The sequence below is a fragment of the Alosa pseudoharengus genome, unplaced genomic scaffold (genome assembly GCF_046254945.1).
Source record: "Alosa pseudoharengus isolate Yale_2024_CS ecotype anadromous, Long Island Sound unplaced genomic scaffold, YU_APseudo_1.1 YU_APseudo_1.1_scf_11, whole genome shotgun sequence".
Lineage (NCBI taxonomy): Eukaryota > Metazoa > Chordata > Actinopteri > Clupeiformes > Clupeidae > Alosa > Alosa pseudoharengus.
Window position 1 is genome coordinate 375089 of NW_027468576.1, and position 21447 is coordinate 396535.

The 21447-nt window shown below is 40.4% G+C and overlaps 1 protein-coding gene across 4 annotated transcripts in view; it reads right to left on the reverse strand.

The window, feature by feature from the left end:
• The window catches only part of LOC143116548 (inactive carboxypeptidase-like protein X2), a 309062-nt gene that overhangs the window by 185205 nt on the left and 102410 nt on the right, over positions 1 to 21447 (reverse strand). For 3 of the 4 annotated variants that reach the window (XM_076277730.1, XM_076277727.1, XM_076277728.1), the window contains exon 4: positions 7083 to 7167. The exons of the other annotated variant lie outside the window; for it this stretch is intronic. In XM_076277730.1, coding sequence (XP_076133845.1) covers positions 7083 to 7167 — 85 coding nt within the window. The remainder of the gene's footprint in view (positions 1 to 7082; positions 7168 to 21447) is intronic. 4 annotated transcript variants of the gene reach the window in all.

Sequence of the window (21447 nt, forward strand, 5' to 3'; positions counted from 1 at the left end):
CGAACACAGTGAGATGCAAGCCTTCCAATCCACTCAGGAATGTAAATAGGCTACTCTCACGTCCTTAAAGGGGCAGGCAGTCAATTAGACGTACACCACCAATGTAATGACATTAAACAGAAGTGTAGTCAAATAGTTTAAATCAATATGAAATTACTAGATACTTACTGTACTTGCTATTAGTAATTATGCAGGCCACAGACTATGAATTATTAAAAAGATATGAACTTAATATGAATTACAAAATATATGAATGTATTAAAACATATGAAATGATGCCATCTCTTAAGGTGACTGTTTTTTTTGGACAGTTCTACGAAAGGTTATACTGCTTTGTGAATTACCTCAGTCAAAGCATTTTCACAAATAAAGTAGGCCTACTTTGATTTTCTGTAATCCTTACTGTTTACCTTTGATTATCCTTTTTTAATAAGCATAAAGATGATCAGTGTGATTTTGGTCTTACTAACCTTAATTGTCCTACATTTAAAAAAAAAAAAAATCTATTTTTGCAATTTTCATTTCCTCCTGCAATCTCTCCACGAGAAACAGCTAAAAACACCCAACTTCCATCCAGGCATTTTAGGTCGCAACAGTCTCAAAAAACCTCGCGAAATCCTGGAGGGACTGATTTTCTACCTATCCCTTACTGCCACTGGGGAAAAAAAAAAAATCCCTACCGACCCATGGCCTCAACTAACAACCAACAGGAACCAAACCTTTTTTTTTATGCCCTGCATGAAAATTATCTTTGGTCTCACTGATAGGAATAGTATAAAACACATAGGAACCATAGAGTAGACATATTCATTCCATTACACACAGACATATATCCACAGGATTAACACAGCACATCACATGTATCCCCTCCCTCTAGCCCACACACACATGCATACACATCAGATACAAGGCAAAAAGCACCAGTTCCAGCCCATTTGTAGTGCGCTTGGCTACACCTCCCTTGTCAATGGTGTTGGAGCACCTGTTTGATTAAGAATTAGCTCCTTTGTTTTACCTGCATTGAGTAGAAGTGAGCTGGTCTTACACCACTGTTCTAGCTTAAAAACATGTTCAACATAATCAGATATACTGTCGTCCTTGTGAAACAGTCCCACTAGTGCCATATCATCTGCATATTTGAATAATTTAAAAGTACTATGATGTAGTGTCATTTCATTTGTATAGAAAACAGGGCAGGAGAAAGAACACATCCTTGAGGGGCCCCTGTATTAAGTACTATTTCATTAGAGGTCATGTCCCTGGCACACATTATGTGAATTTGCATTGTGTTGAAGGCAGCAGTAAAATCAACAAATAAAATCCATACATAAGTATTGGTGTTTTGCAAATGTTTGGAGACCATGTTAACCATGGTGAGAGTGGCATCCTCAGTCCCTCTATGAGGCTTATAGGCAAACTGTAGAGGATCAAGATGTGAGTTCAGGGATGTGGTAAGGTGTTTGGTTACAACCCTCTCCATACATTTGGCTAAAATAGGGTTCAAGGCAACCGGGCTGAAGTCATTCAATTCTTTGGATCCAGGTTTCTTTGGGAGTGGCTTGATAATTGATCATTTCCACATATCCGGCACAGTACAGGTGTTCAGTAGTAGTTGAAATAATTGAGTAAAAACTGTTGCTAGTTCAGTGGCGCATGCCTTCAGTGCCCTTCCATGGAGGTCATCAGGTCCAGGCGCTTTATGTGGGTTGATTTTTGAAAGGCATTGTTTAACTGCCTCCCCTGACAGCTGGATTGTGGTGGTTTGGGGTATGTTGATGCAGACAGTATTGCATTTGTCTTTACTATCAGAAGAGTCAAACCTTCTATAGAAATTATTAAGTTTGTTTAAGAAGGGGAGGTCCATGGTTGTATCCATTTGTTTTTTGGGGGCTCTGCCCATCATTTTATTAAGCCCTTCCCAAGCTTGTTGCTTGTGCAGAATTGTTCTTCCACTTTATTTTTAAAATCAATTTTAGCCTTCTGCATCTTCACCCTAAGCTCCTTCCTTATGTCTCTGACTTTCTCAGTGTCACCCTCTAGGAAAGCCTTCTTTTTCTCATTAAAGGGGTGGTTCAGGATTTTGGACATAGAACCTCATTTTCAAGTTAGCAAGTGTGATATTTAGTTCGCAGGTGCTAGGCTAGCGCAAGTCATCAGTATGTGTTAGCCTGCCACTAAAAACAGTCTTACCCACTCCACAGTACACCTTTGCTTTTGCTTTGCTTTTTGTGAGAGTGTTTCTACTTATCTCAGTAAGGGAAATAAATCAAGAGCCTATGTTGAGTACAAATATGTCTTCTGAAGGCCTAAACAGAGCCCAGCCAAAAACTCCAATAACATTTATAACAAAGTTGATCATAACATGATCAACTTTGAGGGACAGCTATGACCATGCAGGATCATCCAGACCAAATGTGACAATTTTGCTACATGGTATTACTATTGATGTACCAGCATGCAAAATTTGAGCCTCCTACATGGTTTAGTTCTTGTGCTTTGGGCTTGTGAACTTTGACAAAAAAAAGAGGCCGGACAAAATCGACATCCCCTCCCCCTGTAAAACTGGCTGTATCTTGGAAAGTATTGATCTTACATAAAAGTAATTTTACAGTATGTCTCCTGGGTAACATACAGTAGGTACACCTGGTAATTTTTTCAGAATTTTTTGAGACCTAAGTGCGTGGGCCCTGGTTGAATTGACGTGGAATGACCCTTATACATGTGCATTTGTGACCTGAAGTAACCTGTGCTTGCATATGTGCATGCCATTTAGCCCAATGCACAGTTGATCTGGCATTGACCAACTTTAGATTCTTTGATATAGAAAGGAAATACATTATTTTGGGGCATTATAACATAAGAATTTCATCTAGAAATTTGCTACAATTTCAAAACCAGGTTACTCTGGAATGGCTTATTCTACAGAGGAATGCTATCTTTGTTTGCTGCATTTTGATTGTTTGCTATGTGTGAGTGAAGAGTTTGTGATGTATTCCACCGAGGGCAAGGGGTGTGGTGATAATGTAAGCATGATAACATTTCATGTAAATTCAGCCTTACATTTTTTGTGCACCATTTATCACAGGAACTAGCCACTAGCTTAGGGTTGCTTTCACGTGATATGTATGTGATATCTGTGTGGCAAGTATTCTGTAAGCAATTCAACAGAGAAGAATGGGAGTGAATTTGGATGCACATTGCATCCATCGGCCTCATAGGGTTAAACCTTAGGCTATATACAGTATATAATAGTTATTACAGTGGAACAATTAGCTAAGTAGTAATGTAGCTAAGATCGAGTGTAGTATCTTTTATTTTTTGGGGGCAGGTTTTCGGTGTGATTTGGGATTTAATTTACTTTTGGACTGTTTGATTATATTGTTTAATGTTGGGACTGATGGACACTGAAATCTGGGGGTATTTGATTGTTCACTATTAAGTTTCATGTAGTTGAAAGTGTGTTGGGATTTCCACCCGCTTATTGAGCTGTGAACATGCGCTATGTTTAATGGAAATCGTACTGCATAGCCAAGCCTAACTCGAGTTATTTTTTAATGATGTATGATATGATATGATAATGATGTATGATATGATACTTTTTTATTAAATTTGTAGGCGGGAATGCCTCGTGGCAACAATTGTGTTTAAAAAGCCCAATAATGTAGCCTAATAACTGCTTCAGCCTCTGGTAAGCTCAGAAGGGATGGCAAACGACTGGTATCTTGAGAGCAACGTGTTGGGAGACCCATGGTGTACATGTACAATGACTTTTCATTGGCAACTATTAAACCAACCAACAATATAAAAGCTCTTTTATTTAATTGAGTTAAATTGAAACAATGTCTTCTAGTACTAATGGACTGATAGCCCTACTGGCAATTATTATCTTGGCTTGTATTTTGGGGCCGGCCTTTATTTGTCCGAATCGACCACGACCCCAGCTATTATCCGAGGCCCCGCTATAAATAGAATCCCGGCCATAATTTCAGGATTTACGGTATTTACAAAATGTGTGCTTTTGGTCATACCCTACCATGCAGTGTGACAGTAGGCCATTAGTGTAAAACAAATTAATTTATTCGCGAAACTTCATGCAGTAGAACTTCACACAGCTAGGCATGCAGGACATAATGTTTGCACAGGAGAGGGGAATGAGAATAAGAGTAGAAGCACGCCTGCAACCAGCTAAGGATTAGCTAAACACGAGATTTCAAGGCCATGGACATACATTTTTCTTTCAAAAACAGAAATGGTGAAGGCATCAAGGTAGGCAAGAGAGTTACATTGCTGGTCAAAATGTTTGCATAAGAACTGGTTTATAATGCTGAATGAAGCACAAAGCTTTACTGAAGCACATACATACACTGTTTAAAGTCACAGACACAACGAACTAAGTAAGGAATAATGTATAGAACGCCGGTCAATACTGGGAAAATAAGTCCTGACAGCGCGAACCGGCCTGAAGAACACAACTGATCAACCGTCTGCTTTCACTTTTGAATGAAGTTCCAGTCCTTGCGTAGTGATATGAAAGACGTATCAGAAGCACAAAACCCGTTGCCATTGACAGCGGTAATTATATGTTTGCAGCGGTAATTACATGAATTTATTTACCGCTAGAACTTTGGGAAATCCCATTCAAGTCAATGGAACGTTCTACTAGCATTGTGAAGAGCCGTATAATAAGGTAACTTTTATATGGCCTATAAATACCGGTAGATATGGCTGTGTAGTCTGTTTACCATAACATTTATTCCTGCAGGCGCCTGCTCACGGCTGTAGGCTAAAAGTTTAACGTGGGCAGGTGACAAAGTATCAGCATTATTTTACTGAGCGACATTTGTCATTAGGTCTTGTACCTAGTCTAAAAAAGCTGTTCCAGGTCAGTATATAAAGCTATCTATTGCTTGCTTGAAGTCTGGAAATTGCACTTAGGCTACTCGGTTTCGCTGGGAGGGCTTAGTCTACCAGTGCCGCGTTTGTGACGAGTTACGTTGGTCGTACCTGTTTTGTGGCTGTCATAAATTTAAATGGCTTCGCAAGAAGTACATAGAACATAACTTGCACCACTGTCATCTTCTTTAAGAACCTTTCCAAATATTTCCCATATCGCTTTTCCTGGAGGGGTGCCTTTATTATTTTAACTTCTTACGTCTTCAGCTTCTTTACCTCCATCTCTACAGTCTCCACCTACCTATGTGGCAAGTATGCTTCAACCAATGATATCTTTGAAAAGCAATTATGAGTTAAATACCAATTACCAACTCACTTAAGGACAGTTCTTCCCCCCTGCATGTTTCTCACTAGAACTTCTACAACTGCCTACTCATTGAGAAGACATACTGTAGGGAACTGGTTACCAGGGTTGGGTCAGATTACTTTGAAATGTAATCCATTACTGACTACAAATTACATGGCAATTTTTGTAATCAGTAACGTAATCAGTTGGATTACCAAAAACATGTAACGCAATCTGATTACTTTAGGATTACTTTTAGATTACTTCAATAAATATGCCCATTAAGTAAAAGACACCATCACAGAATTGGTGAAAGAATTCTCATTCTATTTTTCTTCTCCACTCTTCTCCAAACATGCACAACTCGGCTTAACCTTTATAAGGGCACACCTGGACAAATAATTTAGCTTTCTCTGGATTTTTTTGACCCAGGGACATGGCCTGAGATTGGCATAAAAAAGGGAAGCATTAAACCCAAATGACACCATGTCCGTTTCAATTGTGGGGGTGAGAATTATTATTTTGGGATGTTTTTCAACCAGGGGGACCTAGTGACTTTCTTAAAGTAAACGGTAACACTTAAACAAGAGGCTACATTAAGATGAGGGGGAAAAGATCAGGCAGTGTGCCGAGAGACCTGCCCCAATAGTAGCCTATGTCAGTTAGTAAGTAAGTATATCTTGTTATCCCATGAGGGACATTTGGTCTCTGCATTTATCCCAGTCAGTGAACTAGTGAAGTCGAACCGGCAAGCCCAAAGGCCGAAGCCCTAACCAGTTGGCCATGGCTGCCCCAAAAGGCAGCATTTGAACATTATGGTCCAAAACATACTGTAGCCAAACAAGGCAATAAATAGTTAACAGAGAACAATATCAACATTTTAGAGCAGACCTCTATCCGTTAAAAAAGTTAGCACAAGGCCATAGTGATGGCAAATAATTGTTCCTGCCTCAAAACCCAGATTGCTGCTAAAAAGGTGCAGTGTACAATCATTGTGGAGACATGAAGAGGCTTGGTGGGTATTATATGAATCATTTTGAGAGCTGTGGTGGTAAATAAAGATGTTTCCAGTGATTGTTTAAAAAGGGTATGAATAACTTTTGAATACGCAATTTTTCATAAAAATGTTAAAAAAGATAAAAACACTTTTTTTGATTCCATGTTTTTACCACATTGTTTTGCAACCTTTTGGCATGTGCAAGTGTCATTTTAAGAACAAACATATTGGTCAAGAGAAAAATCAATATTTGCCAGGGGTATGAATAATTTTGTTCTTAACTATATCTTTAAAAAGTCTAAACAGTGAACATCCGAATGAACCGCTTGTCAAATTAAAAGATAGCTAGGCTATCATAAAAAAGTTGTATTGTTTGCATGATAAAATGTAATCAGGTGATCCCCAACAATGTAACTGTAATCTGATTACACAATTTTTTTATTGTAATCTGGGCTGATTATAGTTACTTCATTTTTGTAATCTGATTACGTAATCCAGATTACATGTAATCCGTTACTACCCAACCCTGCTGGTTACGTCCAGGAGCAAAACCAAAAAACATGAACTCCCTTTTATCCCACATGCTCTTAAACTGTACTATAAGTAATTGTATACTTACTGCACTTGTCCTCTTGATAATTTTAGCTTGTTTTATATATGCCCTTAATTGTGAGTTTTACTTTGTTGTTTGACTAAATTCAGGACTGTAAAAACACTACGTTTTTCTAATGTTTCTGCCATGTCAAACCAATAAATGAAATCTGAAACCTGAATGAAATGTTTTTGCACTGTGTCTTTTTAAGGATGCATTATAAAATGAAATAATTTATCCCTTTAGCCACTCACCAAGTCCTCAGACCCATTATTTAGGGTGACCCACGTATGGCTGTCATTGCTAACCAGCACTTTGTAAGATGTCACCCAGTCACTCCTGAAAGCAAACAAATGAGTAAGTAACAATAAGGCAAAGAAACAATAATGAAATAAGGCAACACATGAGAGAGTATATGGTAAAAATATGAACATGCCACTGATGATCTTATGAACATGTTCCACTTGTCAAGCGTAGTTTTATTAATTAGAACCAGAGGATACTGGATTTACTACCCAGCTCCAATACGGGGGTCATAAAATATTCAACTAAAACTATTGGCAACAGCTAAACTCATCTTCTGGAGTTGCCCTTTGTATCTAAAATCAGAACCATAATAGAAAAGGGTAGACTGCTTTGATTTTCTTTTTTAAAAAATCTCTAAAATCAGGACAGGAAACTGATATGAAAGCCAATATGACAACCACATGGTGACGTAGATCAATGGAAAAACTCGCTTAACCCCCTCTGAAAAAAGTCGACTGGGTTCTAGATCCTTTCTGTAGTGTAATAAATGTATAGAAAAAAGGACAGCACTACAGTTCCTTAAAAAACGTTCAATCGCTCCACGGATATTTGAAAAGAATACAGATTCCAGACTTAAGCATATAAATATGACAAGCATAAATATAAATATGCCAATGGACTTCTTGTGGTCAATAAACATAAAATAGACACCACATCCTCATTTGTAGCGCATTTGGTTCAAAATCTGTAGCCAAAACACTTTTTTGGACAGAGGCCATATTGAATTTAGGGAATTTGGGGGGTCCTGATATACTCAATCATAAATGTAAGTATTCCTATGGGTTCCTCATGGTCAAAAAAGGTAAAATAGACATCAAGTTTGTATTTGTATCTCATCTGGCTTAAAGCAACACCAAAGAGTTTTTTTGTATCTTAAAATAATGTTTCCAAAATCGTTTCAGTGGTTCATCAACTCGTAATTGAGTGAACAGCACTTTCTGCATTCGCTTTGCGGCCCCTATCGGCTAACCGCACTATGTAAGTTTGCCGGATCGGGTAGCGGATCTGTAGTTCGATGGAATGAGACATGAGAAACTACAAATTTGACTTGCATCTGATGTCGCAATACATCCTACTTTCATAAAATCATGCAACATATTCTACATTGTCTGTGGACATTGTTATTTGCAAAGCTGGTGCTGGATAAACAAATAGTGCGTGCGACAGAGGAAAAGTTCTTTGGTGTTGCTTTAAAAGCTATATATAGCTGAATCCCTTTCAGGCAGCGGCCATATTAGATTTGGCTGCCATCTAGGTCCCTTGGATGCCCTGGCATTTCAGTATGCCCTCAGCTACATCTGTGTCAATTTCGTGTTTGTAGATGAATTTGCACGAACAATGGGATGTGAGGCCCCAAACTACAGCCAAAACTGCTTTTTTGGACAGCGGCCATATTGGAATTAAAGGAATAAGGGGTCCAGATGTACTGGGTCATAAATATTAACATTCCTATGTGTTTCCCATTATAAATTAAGCTGAAAAAGATATCAAGTTTGCATTTGTAACTCATGTTGTTCAAAAGTTATAGCCGGAACCCTTTTCGGGCAGCGGCCATATTGGATTTGGCCGCCATCTTGGCCCCAAGGGTCGTTGACTCCAGCGCCCTAGCTAAATCATTTCAGTATGACCTAAGCTACATTTGTGCCAAATTAGGCGCTTTTAGAAGAATTTGCACGAAAATGTGCTTAAGCCCCCCCACTATTATGCATTATGGTTTGTATAATATTGTTTTATTTCCATTAGGCTGTTGATTAATTTGACATTATTGTTTATTATTGATATTCTCCTTAATATAGTCTTACCATGTCATTGCTTTTTTAATATTATTGATTGAATGGACACTATTGTTTATTATTGCTTTTCCCCTCATTTTCATTGCTTATTTTATTAGGCTATTTATTGAATTGACATTGTTGTTTATTATTGCTATTCTCCTTATTATAGTTTGACCAACATTCTAATCTGCTCCCTGTTATATTTTAGATATTATGTTGTTTTTTGTATGTGTGTGTCACTTTGGACAAAGGCGTCTGCAAAGTCCCATAACCACAACCATGGCACAATTACAGATTCAGAACAATTCAGAACAATTTCTTCATTCATATCATTTGGGAATGAGTGCCCAAAAAAATTAATCCCTCTGTAGTAACATTTTGTCACCACCTCAGCGTGGTATTTGCACCATGTCAATCCTCACATACTGCCATTCCCTAATGTTATCAGTAAAGCTGTTGAAATAGATAGATAAATAGATAAATAAATAGATAGATAGATAGATACTTTATTGATCCCCAGGGGAAATTCAAGGTCTCAGTAGCATACAGACATCACACACACATTCACTAACAGCAGAAAAAAGTAATTAAAAGTATATAATATAAAATACACAACTAAGCAATAAGGACAGTAGAAGATAAATAATATACTAAATATACTAATATACAAATTATACTATATGAAATGTCTGGCTACTAATGATTGTTCATCCTGATTGTATATGAAACATGTGTGCTCACATATTCTGGTTTTCAGTTCACGTTTGGTTTTGCCCACATAATGGTATTTACAAAAGGACGTTCAGGAGGAGCATGACGGAATTTGCCATGCCTCCTTCTTCATCTTCCAGGTTATTTCACAGTCTACCTGCCGAAGTAAAAGCATTGGCTTAACTTTGCGCGCAGCAACTGGTTTGCTCTCTCGTTTTCAAGCAGAACTTGCCGCCCATTAGATTTGTTTGTTTACAGATTTTCATTTGCGTCTAGGTTGCATTGGAAACTAAGTGGAGATGACAGCGGACTTTAGGAGAAGACTGCAATGGACAATTAGGGCTGCAGAGAGGATCATTGGAGCTGACCTTCCCTTCATCCAGGACCTGTACCAGTCCAGGGTCAGGAAAAGGGCAGCAAAAATCTCTGCAGACCCCTCATATCCTGGTCACAAACTGTTCTACCTCCTTCCCCCCGTAGGCGATACAGGGCACTGTTCGCCAAAACCAGCCGTACTCTGCACTGTAGCTTAAATGTTATTCTATTGCTGTAGCTGTATAGCCTGGAAAATCCAGACCCTGGTAATCAAGATTAAGATTAAGGGTCTGGCCACGAATAATGAAAATGGCCCAACACGAGGGGCGGCACCAAGCATGCATTTGAAAATCTCACTGCACGCAATTGGATAACACTAAGACCAATGTTTACTGACTGATTCTGGACTCCGATGCAATTGGATAACACTACTACCAATGTTTAATGACTGATTTGTTGCAGCGCTGTCGTCATCTGTTTAGCTCGCCTCTGGCCCGCCTCAGATTCATCAGATGTGATTGGTTCCTCGCGATGCAAGGGGTAAAAGTAACATGTATCACTATTCATTGCCAGAGTGTCTCGCAGAGACAATTCAAATTGTGTTTTCGTGAGAACTCTGGATTTCCAGGGTAGTAGCTGTAGCTCTGTAGATTAAATTGTATTAATTGTTGTAAGTCATTTTGGATAAACACGTCTGCCAAATGAATAAATGTAAATATAATTTGTGTAGGTGAGATTGTCTGGAAGCTGGTAATATAAGGATCATAATGGTGGGATATTTTATGGCTTAGCAATTTACAAAAATATATTCACTGACATACATATTGTAGCGATCTCACCCTCAGACAAGATTCACCTCTGGCCAGGACAGCCATTTATTGGAACAGGAAGACTCAGACACAATCAGACAACTACATAGGGCAACACAGGGGTAGTCTCAGCCGCACATGCAACACACAATAAGGGTTTACCACACACATCAACACGAGGATAAGCACATGAGGTACAACTAAAGAGACTAACACGCTAACAAATACACAACATGGTAAACGTAACTACAACTATTATAACCGACATTACACATTCTAGCATTCACTCGTACTGCATTCTGGGAGACACTCATTTAACGTTAGACATGAACATCACCGACGCTACAATATGTTATTTACAGTATTATGAATTGTTTTATTAAGTCTTGCCACTGAACAACTGGATGAAGAATACTCCTCTGCATTTGTAACTTGCAGCCCAAGACACAGTTGATATGTGCATGTTGTGACTACCTTTTGATTCTTTGATATGGAAAGCAAATTCATTATTTTGGAAACAATGTGGAAATTTGCTGCAATTTCACAACAGGATTACTTTGGTTATGTATTATGGCTAATTGAACAGAGGAATACTAGTCCAGGTGTCTCCAACCTTTTTGTGAATGAGGGCTACCTGAAGGACCCGAAATTATACGGAGGGCTACTGATTTGAAACAAACAGACCCTTTTTTGCAGCCTGGGTAATCCTCCTAAATAATATGCCTATGTGCCAGGTTCGCACTGTAGTGTGTACAGGGTAAACGAAGGTTTTCAGAGAAGATGACGTTCGGTTGCCATGACACTGCCGCAAGCCTGTGCCCGAGACAAGACGCTCTTAATTAAATATGGCAGGTGAAATGGAAATGATGATCTCTCTGTACAATTTACTGATGTATCTTCAGTTACAACTCGTCATACTGTTTAATACATATTCGTTACTCCAATGCAGAAGGCGAGCGCTGTACTTGTTGTGCTTAAGCGATGGGAGAAAAACGCAAAGACGCTGCAAACCTTACATGGAGCGGCGTTTCTGGATAAGACCCGGCCGAACAACTAGCTGGTGGGACAATTTTGTTAGCCAGACAGTGCTGCCAGAGGAGTGGAAAGAAAACTTCAGGATGTCGAGAGGCAGCCTATACAAGTTAAGTGACATTTTGCGCCCGCACATAGAAGGCCAGACGACTCGCATGAGAGATCCAGTAGTGTGGTCAAAAAGGTTGCCTGTACTCTGTATTACCTGAGTGATGAAGGTAGGCTACGGAAAACAGCTAACTCTTTCGGCTTGGCCCGTCAAACTGTCTCCAAAATAATCAGAGATGTATGTAAAGCTATTGCCAATCACCTGGGTTCCGAATACATCACCCTGCCACTGACTGAGCCTGCCGTAGCGGACCTTACCTGCCATTTCTTTCAAGCCCATGGTATACATCAATGTATAGGAGCTATCGATGGCACACACATAGAAATTAAACAGCCTTCGTCAAATTCAATGGACTTCCTGAACAGAAAGAACAGGTACTCCCTAAACGTCCAAGCTGTGTGCGATTACAAATACAGCTTCATAGATGTAGTTGTAAAATGGCCCGGCAGCGTTCACGATGCCCGTGTATTTGCAAACTCCAAAATTAACAAGCACCTGCGAGATGGCACGATTCCTCCATGTCCCAAAGTAATCGTGGAGGGAGAAAGCCCAGTGCCCGTGTTTATGTTAGGGGATCCAGCATATCCCTTAATGCCCTACCTTATGAAGGAATACACAAGCGGCGGACTGACACCCCAGGAGCAGTATTTTGGAGTGTCCCTTTGCAAAGCACGGATGGTCATTGAATGCGCCTTCGGACGTTTGAAGGCCCGCTTCGGTGCACTCCGGAGAGCAATGGACTTGAACCTTAATGATTTGCCACTGGTTATCATTGCATGTTTTGTTCTCCACAATTTCTGCGAAGCCAACAATGAAGCACTCGCGCAATCAACTGTTGATGCGACTATTCGTTACGAGCGAGACTTTCAGCCTTCAACTCAGCACAACAACTTCCGCACAGAGTGCAACGAGTCAGAGGGAAGACGCATCAGACATGTACTGACCAGATATCTGGATCGATCCTTGACGTTATGTGAGCCTTGTTCGTTTAGCCAGGCCAGCTGACAGGTTGTTGAGGCTAAGGCCTAATTGTTATCTTAATAAAAGCCTTTGTTAACATTTCTTGATGAATACTCATGATTGAATGTCTATTAATAATAAATTACTAGGCTATAGCATAATGACTTAAAATTAATTGATGTTAATACTGTTGCCTTCATATAGCTAGAATTAAATGGAGAAGTTTGAGATAGGCCTGTGCAGTTGGAAGCAACAGTGAGACCTAGCAAGGCCTAATGATTCTATGGCAACATTAGAAACTTTAAAATCTAAATCATTTAGCCTTTCACAAAGGATGTTTAATTTTAATGTTTGCCTCATGCTGCCACTGAGTTATGTAGGTGTTAGGCTATTTTGTCCCGGCTATTTAATCCCGGTGATGCTGGCATTAATAGATGTGTGAAACCCTGATATCACATTATCAACCTAAGTAGCCTATCCTAGAAGTAAGAAATCAGAAAGACAGGCAATGTAATTTGATCAAATGTATTCAACAGCAAAAAAGATCTCAAAATATTCAACAATATTAAAAAACTGCTAACATATATGCCTACATTCCGAACACATCACAGGAACTGATTAATTCCGCTACCATACACGCACATGCGTCACTCTTCAAAGTACTGGGAGTAAGAGAAAGAGTTCTGTTGTGTTGATGTGGAAGGGCTGGGAGTTGGGTTTGGTGTGTGTGTGTGTGTGGGGGGGTGTCCATATCGCTGGCTGTTCAGCTGGTGGTAGAGAGGATATTGAGATGGAGGCTGCTGGAACATCGACTGGCGCATCATGGCAAAGCCCTCTGCAATAGAATTGGTGAGCCTCTCCACACTTCCAGTTAATCTTGACATGTTGTCAGAAAACTCCTTCTCGGTTTCCTCCATTCGCTGAAGCACCTGTCGTTTGAGCTGCAATTCCTCCTTTGCAATTGCGTTGGCTTGCTCTTCAGAGGGAAGTTTTCGCTTTAGCTTCTCGGAACGGTGGGTCGATAGATAAGCTGCAAGCCTGTCTCGACGACCAGTATACCCATCCTCCTGAGGATCATCTCGGCTCTCAGCAGGTGAAGAACTGTTTACCTACAAAACATCAATCGGTTAGCCACTGTAGTCCTAGCACTATGTAGCTGTCACACAGATCGCTAAATGCTTGTAGCCTAGACTACAGTTAGCACCAGTAGCCTAGGCTACAAGCTGCTAAGTTATTGTCTTGGTAATGACATCTGTTTTTTCTCTTGTTTTTCGCCGAAATTAAGGCACAATATTTTGAGTGTCAACTGTGCAAAACATCAACTTGAGACATAAGCACTACAATAGTCAGAGTTTTAACTTACCATGGTATCGTCGGGATCTACCAGGTCGCTTGTTTCCAGGCCAGAGCTTAGTGTGGTTGTTGCTGGAGATCCGCCCTATATGTTCTGGCAGAGATCAAAATATAGCAGGACAACTCGTCCATGGCCACTTTTCCTCCCGGAATCCACCGCCTGCCTATATTTACCTCTAACTGCCTTCAGTTTGGTAGTTACGGCTGTTTTCGTAATCTCCTCTACCTTGTGAGGAAAGTCCTTTTCATCAGGGCTACTACCGCTGGCATCAGCTGCATATTCCGTCACAAATCGCTGGAGAATATCTCCATATTTTGTGACACACGACTCCCAATCTACATTTTCCACGGCTTTCTTTGTCTTGTAATCCTCAATAGCAACTCCACCTCCTTGTCGGTCCATACAAAAAAACTCGCCTTTGAACTTTTTGATTGCGCCATTGTAACGTTAACCAGCTGTTCAACTCTGCAACTTTTTACCTAACGCTATCAGCTGATCGCGCGCCAGTAATCTAAACAGAGAGGCGTGGCAGGAGTGGCGTAACCATGACAACAACTGTTTATCAAAATAATTTCAGTGTGGAACGTGGATGCAAAACATTCGGTAAACATTAGTGTGGACGGAAATCGTTTTCATGGCAAATGTGCTTTTTCATATTTACCCGGGTTAGTGTGGACAGGGTCTTACTTTCTGTTTTGTCATTTCACCCACATAACATATAAACAGGAAAACAGTCACATGTAAACCAACAATAGTAAACTATTACTATAACCACAAACCCTATGATATTATATATGAATAAAGTAGCCTGGTCAATCAGTTCCTATCGTGAGTGCCTTTGTAGTTCTTCAGGGCCCTATTTTTACTACCCCTGCTGTCAGTGTCCGTAATGGACGTGATACAATCATCACTATTACCACTGGCACCTCCAGCTATGTTGGGCAGAGGGTCGAAATAAGCATGATATGCTTAGTGGACACTGCATACATGCAAAGACGCACCTCCATTCACAGACGCACCGTGACTATCACTGTCAATAGACGATCGATCATATTCTCCAAAAGGCCGATATTCTTCTTCAGAATAGGAATAGGTGAATAACAGACCCAAGACTTCATCACGCATGAACTTTTTTTCAACATCTAATCACACCTAATCACATCAACCTACCCATGTCATCCCTTATGAAATAGCCTACCGCACAAACACAAAGGGTCTAACTTTTACAACACTGGCTGTAGGCTATGTGCGCTACTGTAGGGTGTTGCAAGCTTTTGAAAAATTCTGGGATGAGGGAAATTTCTCCCCCGGGAATTGTTTTAAATTCTGGCTGCTAAACACACTATTTTAACACAGTTTGGGAGGGACAGAAATACCTTTACAGAGCAAGCGGCTCTGGCTCAATTAGGTGAACATACCTTATAGTACAGGAAACAAAGCCCCAAAAAGGCCTTAGTTTTTGAAATACCTCCACCCGAGGTAGAACAAAGCAAAACCATATTATGTCTATTTCATGAAACGGATTGTTGTATAAAAATATTTTACTGCACAACATGTTTTTTTTTTATGTTTCTTAGATCCTTTGTGAAATTGTGAAAATTCCGAATTTTACAAAAGGGACTGAATACTTTATCACATGTATCTTTGTAAAGAAACTCACCAAATTTGGACTGTGTGTCCACAGCAAGTTGGTAAATGTCATGAAATAGTAAAATAACCAATTAATGTGACCATTTCTTAAAATACATACCCATAAACATGACTAGAATATAGGCGGAAATAAAATAAAAGTTGAAAAACAACATACCAGATCCCTACAAATGCATGTAGTTTTGAAAAGTAAGTCAACAGGTATCACTGAGTACAATTTACAAGCACTAGAAACCTTTGTCATCTCATGGAAATGAATTGTTTGACATTTAAGTAAACTCTCTAGTGTCACTAACTGACATCCTGCACCACTAGAATTTTTTTAGCGGAATTTTTACAATGGGGCCCTATAAGCATAAATAAGGATGCAAGACATGTTAGAACTTGCATGTATATACATATGCCTTTGATTCAAGTTTTTTTCACAAGCATTTCCAGTATTTCTATCTATAGTGCCATGCTGTCCCAGGTAGAACACTACTATGAGTTGTTGCAATTGTTATAATTGTTACATTCTTGGGGAATGTAACATCTCATGTGTGCACAAAGCTAAAGAATTAGCTCATACACTCTGACAAACATTTAATAAGCAATCACTAGTTTTGACTGGTGAAAATACTTGAAGTGGACTGCCAATACTATCAAAAAGGACAGGATCATCTTTGAGAAGGAAAAGGTAAGACCCACTTTTCATCTCAATTTGACATGAGTGTGACACCTGGCGGCTCGCCAAATTTGTGAGGAGGGTGAGGGGGTAGACGTTCAGACAGTGTGAAACCTGAGGTAAAACAAAATAAGAAAAATACAATAAAGCACGTACTAACATCACAACATAATGTAAAGATGTCTTTTCATTCAAATAAATGGAAAACCTTTGTGTTCTTGCAATCAGGTTGCATCAGAAAAGGTATCTAAAAGTTTGTCATCTTTCCTTGAAGAAGCACATTACCAAACCCAATTGTTCATTGAACAGCGACTTGCCAAGGACACAAGAACTAAGAGTTTCTGGGAACCAGAGAGGAGAAGGTGTGCTGTGCTGTCCTGTGCTGACATGAAAACACCAATGTCAAAATGCGGTTCTTTTTAGGAGACTTTTAGCTGTGTCTAGCCAAAGAAATGTGTCTATGGTTAATGTTCTGTCCCACGAGCTTGCTGTTGTGCCACCTGCTTTATTTTATGATGATGGAAAAATGAGAAAAACTTCCAAAGCTGAGCTAGGCAAAAAACTTGAGGGAGGGAATTTGTGTGCATTGCCTGACACAACAGGACCATCAGCATATGTCCTTGATGGTATGGCATTGCTCCAAAGTCTTAACGAGTCTGGATTTCGATCTTTCAATGACCTTGGAGAATGAGTTCTGAAAATAGTCCTTTCTTTGTTATCTGGTGTGAAGAAAGTCAGCTGTGTTACTGTTGTTTTTGATAGGTATGACAATCCAAACTGCATTAAGCAGCAAGAAAGACACCGACGTGGAGCTGAGAATGGACCAACACATCTAATCTCCGGAAGCACAAAGGTGCCAAACTACAGGAGATTTCTGTCTAATGGTGGTAACAAAGCCATGCTTTCAAAATGTATCTGTGATTACATCACAGCCTCAGGACCAGACAGACTAAATGAAGAACAGACAATTGTCTTGGCTGGAGGTTTTGCAAAAGCTGGAGACAAAGTTCATCCAAAAAGACAGAGTGAAGAGCCTTCCCGAGCTCAGCTGCAACCATGAGGAAGCCGACACACAAATAATGCTACATGCCATCCATTTAAGCAAAATGTATACAAAAATAATTATCAGATGTGATGACGCTGATGTCCTTGTGTTGCTCCTTTATTATGCCAGCATGTTTGGCTCTGCGTTGGTTTTTATGCACAAAGGTCACACTGGCAGAGGAAGGTTTGTGCCAATCTGTGCAATGCAGGATCACCTCGGAAAAGCCTTCTGCCAGTGTCTTACAGCATGTCATGCATTGACAGGATGTGACACAACGAGTAGCTTCTTCAGAATTGGCAAAACAACTGCCATCACAAAGCTGCGTAAACATCTGGAAGAGCTGACTGGCTTGAGTCACTTTGGTTTGAGTGAGAACTTGGAGGATTCTTTTACCTGTGGCCAGAGAGTTCATTTTAATTTTGTATGGAAGAAAGAAAAATGAGCAAGGTAAACATTGTGCCACTCTAGATGAACTTCGGTACTGGCTTCCACCTCTGACACGCCAGCCTCTCATCTACCCCCCAACAGAGGGTGCATTTAGGCAGCATATTCTGAGAGCTATGTATCAAACTGCTATTTGGTGCCACAGCCATCACCATCACCAAAAATCAATACTCTGGAACCCTGTTGGGAAAGGCTGGAAATTTACAGGTGGAATTATGGAGCCGGTGATGTGTGTAAAGCCAGCAGCACCTACAGTGGGCAGTGCTTCGACTTGGCCAGCTTCACTCGCGGTCCGCGCGTGGGATCACGCGGTATCACGCGACTTTAATTTGTATTTTCCCAGTGAGATGCTGCAACAACCCAAACAACCGGTAGATGGCTCAAGTGAGCAGGGTGTCTCGTAAAAAGAAATGGAGCCTGGAAAACCCTACACAGACTTCACCACAGACTTTAGCAGACTGGTTTAGAAATAATTTAATAGCCAGAAATATGCCTGCCCTGCCCTAATAAAGAAATATTTGGTTAACTGCGAGTGAATCCCGTTTGCAGCCGTAGAAGAAACGCAGGACAAATTAAACATTCTGGTTTTCTCCGAGTGCAACGATGATAGACAGACATCATTTGGACAAAATATAGAGCATATTAACCTCTGTTGCTCAGCCAAATGCCTTCCTGTTACGTCCTGTTATCACGGAGTTACAGGCGATAAACGATTTTTTAAGATCACAAGTTTACTTCATTAGCGGTTTATTTTTTTGATTATTAAAGAGTGTTTTTCATTTAAAGGTTTGACCTCGTGCTTATTCAGTAGAGCATTTAGTGCTCTTCCCAATCCCAGACATTCACATTGCATGTTTGTTTGTAATGGATGCAACTGCGAGATAGGCTACGCGTTGGACGGCAATGAGTTGTGAACGGACATGAACCAAGACATATAGCCCAGCAGCAATCTAGGGACTGTTCGTTATTTATTGAAGGGGCCACCGGAGGAATTTTGAGTGCTTCAGTCAAAAGTTGCATGACCCTCCCTTGCCTGCTAGAAATTGTTTAATGACCCTCCGACAGAATTGTTAAAAAAGACATTGCCAATTGTCGCATGTCTTCCGCCCGCGCGGCTTTGCGCCACAGCCACACACTGTGATAACGTTCTTAAATCAATCTTTCGTGAGCTTGCATGCTACCAGTCCTTCCTTTTCAAATGTGTTGCGCCTGTTTGCACAATTTCACAAATAATCATATGTGATTAATAATATGACAAATAATCCATGTGCATGGGGACCGAAACAATGCATGCCAACTTTTTCCGTGTTTATCACGTATTTTAACTTTCCCCCGCTGTCTTGCCGTAGAATAGGCTATCCCAGATTTTAATACTCTCATAACAACCCTGCCATTGGGCCTGTCTCTGTGTTGCCCTGTTGCTACCCCTTGCCCTTCCAACGATACAGATGTCTTCAAATCATCGTTTTCCTTACTTGAATGTCATAAACATACAACTTCATGCAGCAGAATTACGCATAGGCTACTTGGAACATAACACATTTGACAAAGGACAGATGTATCATAACACCCCCAATTATCACCACTTTTGTTCAGAAATTCTAAAAAAACGATATTTTTTAACACTTCAAAATAACATTTGCTAAATTAACCTTACATTTTTCAGTAGCCATAGGTGTGTAGATTTGAACAAAATCTGGTTTGGTTCTTAACGGCACATGGACGGTTAGACCGAGAATTCTTGTCGTGAAATTAAAATTCCGAGCTCCAAGCGGTTGTGTACACTGCCGTGAGAGAAGCGGGTTCTGTGTTTCGTTCATGTCAGTGACTGACGCGAGAGAAGCAATGTCTGTGTTGTGTTGCATTGCGTTGCGTTAATTTATTTTCATTGGGCATACCGTGCCGTGCCGTCCACAGCTCTTCAGTTCTGACAAAGCCAAATTACTCCTTTTGAAACAATGAGTGCAGGAAGCGCGTTTGTATGGTAATATTGCTTGACGGGGGGGATCCCAAGCAGCTTTCAGCCATAAGGCTACTTTGAGAACATTTCAATTCACCCGACACTAATATTCAAAATGTTGAAAACTATTTCGGCATAGCCTATAAAGCAGTTTAATTAAATGGAATGTTAGTTGTAAACAAACGAGCTACTTGGTGAGGCTTGGCCTCACAGATGCGCTCGTGCCTTAGATCAGGGGTCCCCAACCTTTTACGTACCATATGGACCGGTTTGATTCCCATTTTTTTTTTCACGGACCGTGGGGGGGGGGGGGGGTTCGGAAGTTCCATGTTCCATATGTGTTGTGCATGCATTACTTGAAAAGAACTAGCTCCAGTTATGTATGAACAGTGAAGGTAACGAACTCTTAAAAACGTGAAAAACGTGAACTTGAAGAAGTGAAAATGGAACAATATGAACTATGAAAATTGAACAACTTGAAGCTACATCTATCAAGTGTGAACATGCTTAACAAAATATGGGAACAAAACATGGGAACTAAACGTGCATTACGAATATAATCAGTGGGAGCCCTGTGCTTGTTTCCCTGCAACAAGACAGTGACACCCTCAGTGTGTTTGAAATGTCCAGTCGATTGCGCAATTTGGTTTTAGTTGCAGTCATTGCAGAAAACCCGGCCTAGCATAGATACGTGGTGGGAAATGGTAGCAACGTTTTCAGCGCTTTTACGGCTATCTCGGGATATTCTGCTTTGGTTTTGATCCAAAAACCCGCCAGAGAGGTTTCCTCATACACACTTTTAAGACCACCGTCATTTGCAATTTCGATCAACTGCTCTTCCTCCTGCGCTGACAGGTTAGGACTATTCGGGATATTGACAAATGGGTATCGGACCGACTCATTGGTTTGCCGTGGATCTTTGGAGGATGGGAAGTAGCCTAACGCTCAAACTCATTTGAAAGCGCAACAAGGTGATCGCGCACCAGCTGCAAGAGAAAGTGCCCTGCCTCAGTCTCTCCCAAAATCCCCACTACTGTTTGGAACATATCAAATACACCCCATCCCCATTCGTCCCCACAAATCAAGCTTGGCTTTAAATGCAGCGACTTTATCTGCCAGTTTAAAGACAGTCGTCATTCTCCCCTGGAGTGACAGGTTGAGGTCATTAAGCAACCCGAATATGCCACATAGGTAAGCGAGTTTTGACCCCCAGTCCTCATCACTAAAATGTGCAGCTAACGGTGACTTTTTTTCTGTAAGAAATCTCTGCAGCGGCTCTCGCAACTTAAACACCCTGGCCAGTGTCTGCTAAAGATGCTTGTTTTTTGTTGCTCATTCTAGCAGTTTAGCTAACTTCGTGTGACACTACTGTTCGCCAAGAACTGATCAAGTGAAGTGAGCTGACCTGAGGCTGCGCAGCGCTGAAGGCAATATGTAAAGTGTTGAAGGCTGGACAGACGTAAGAAAATAGACCTTGCAAAATGC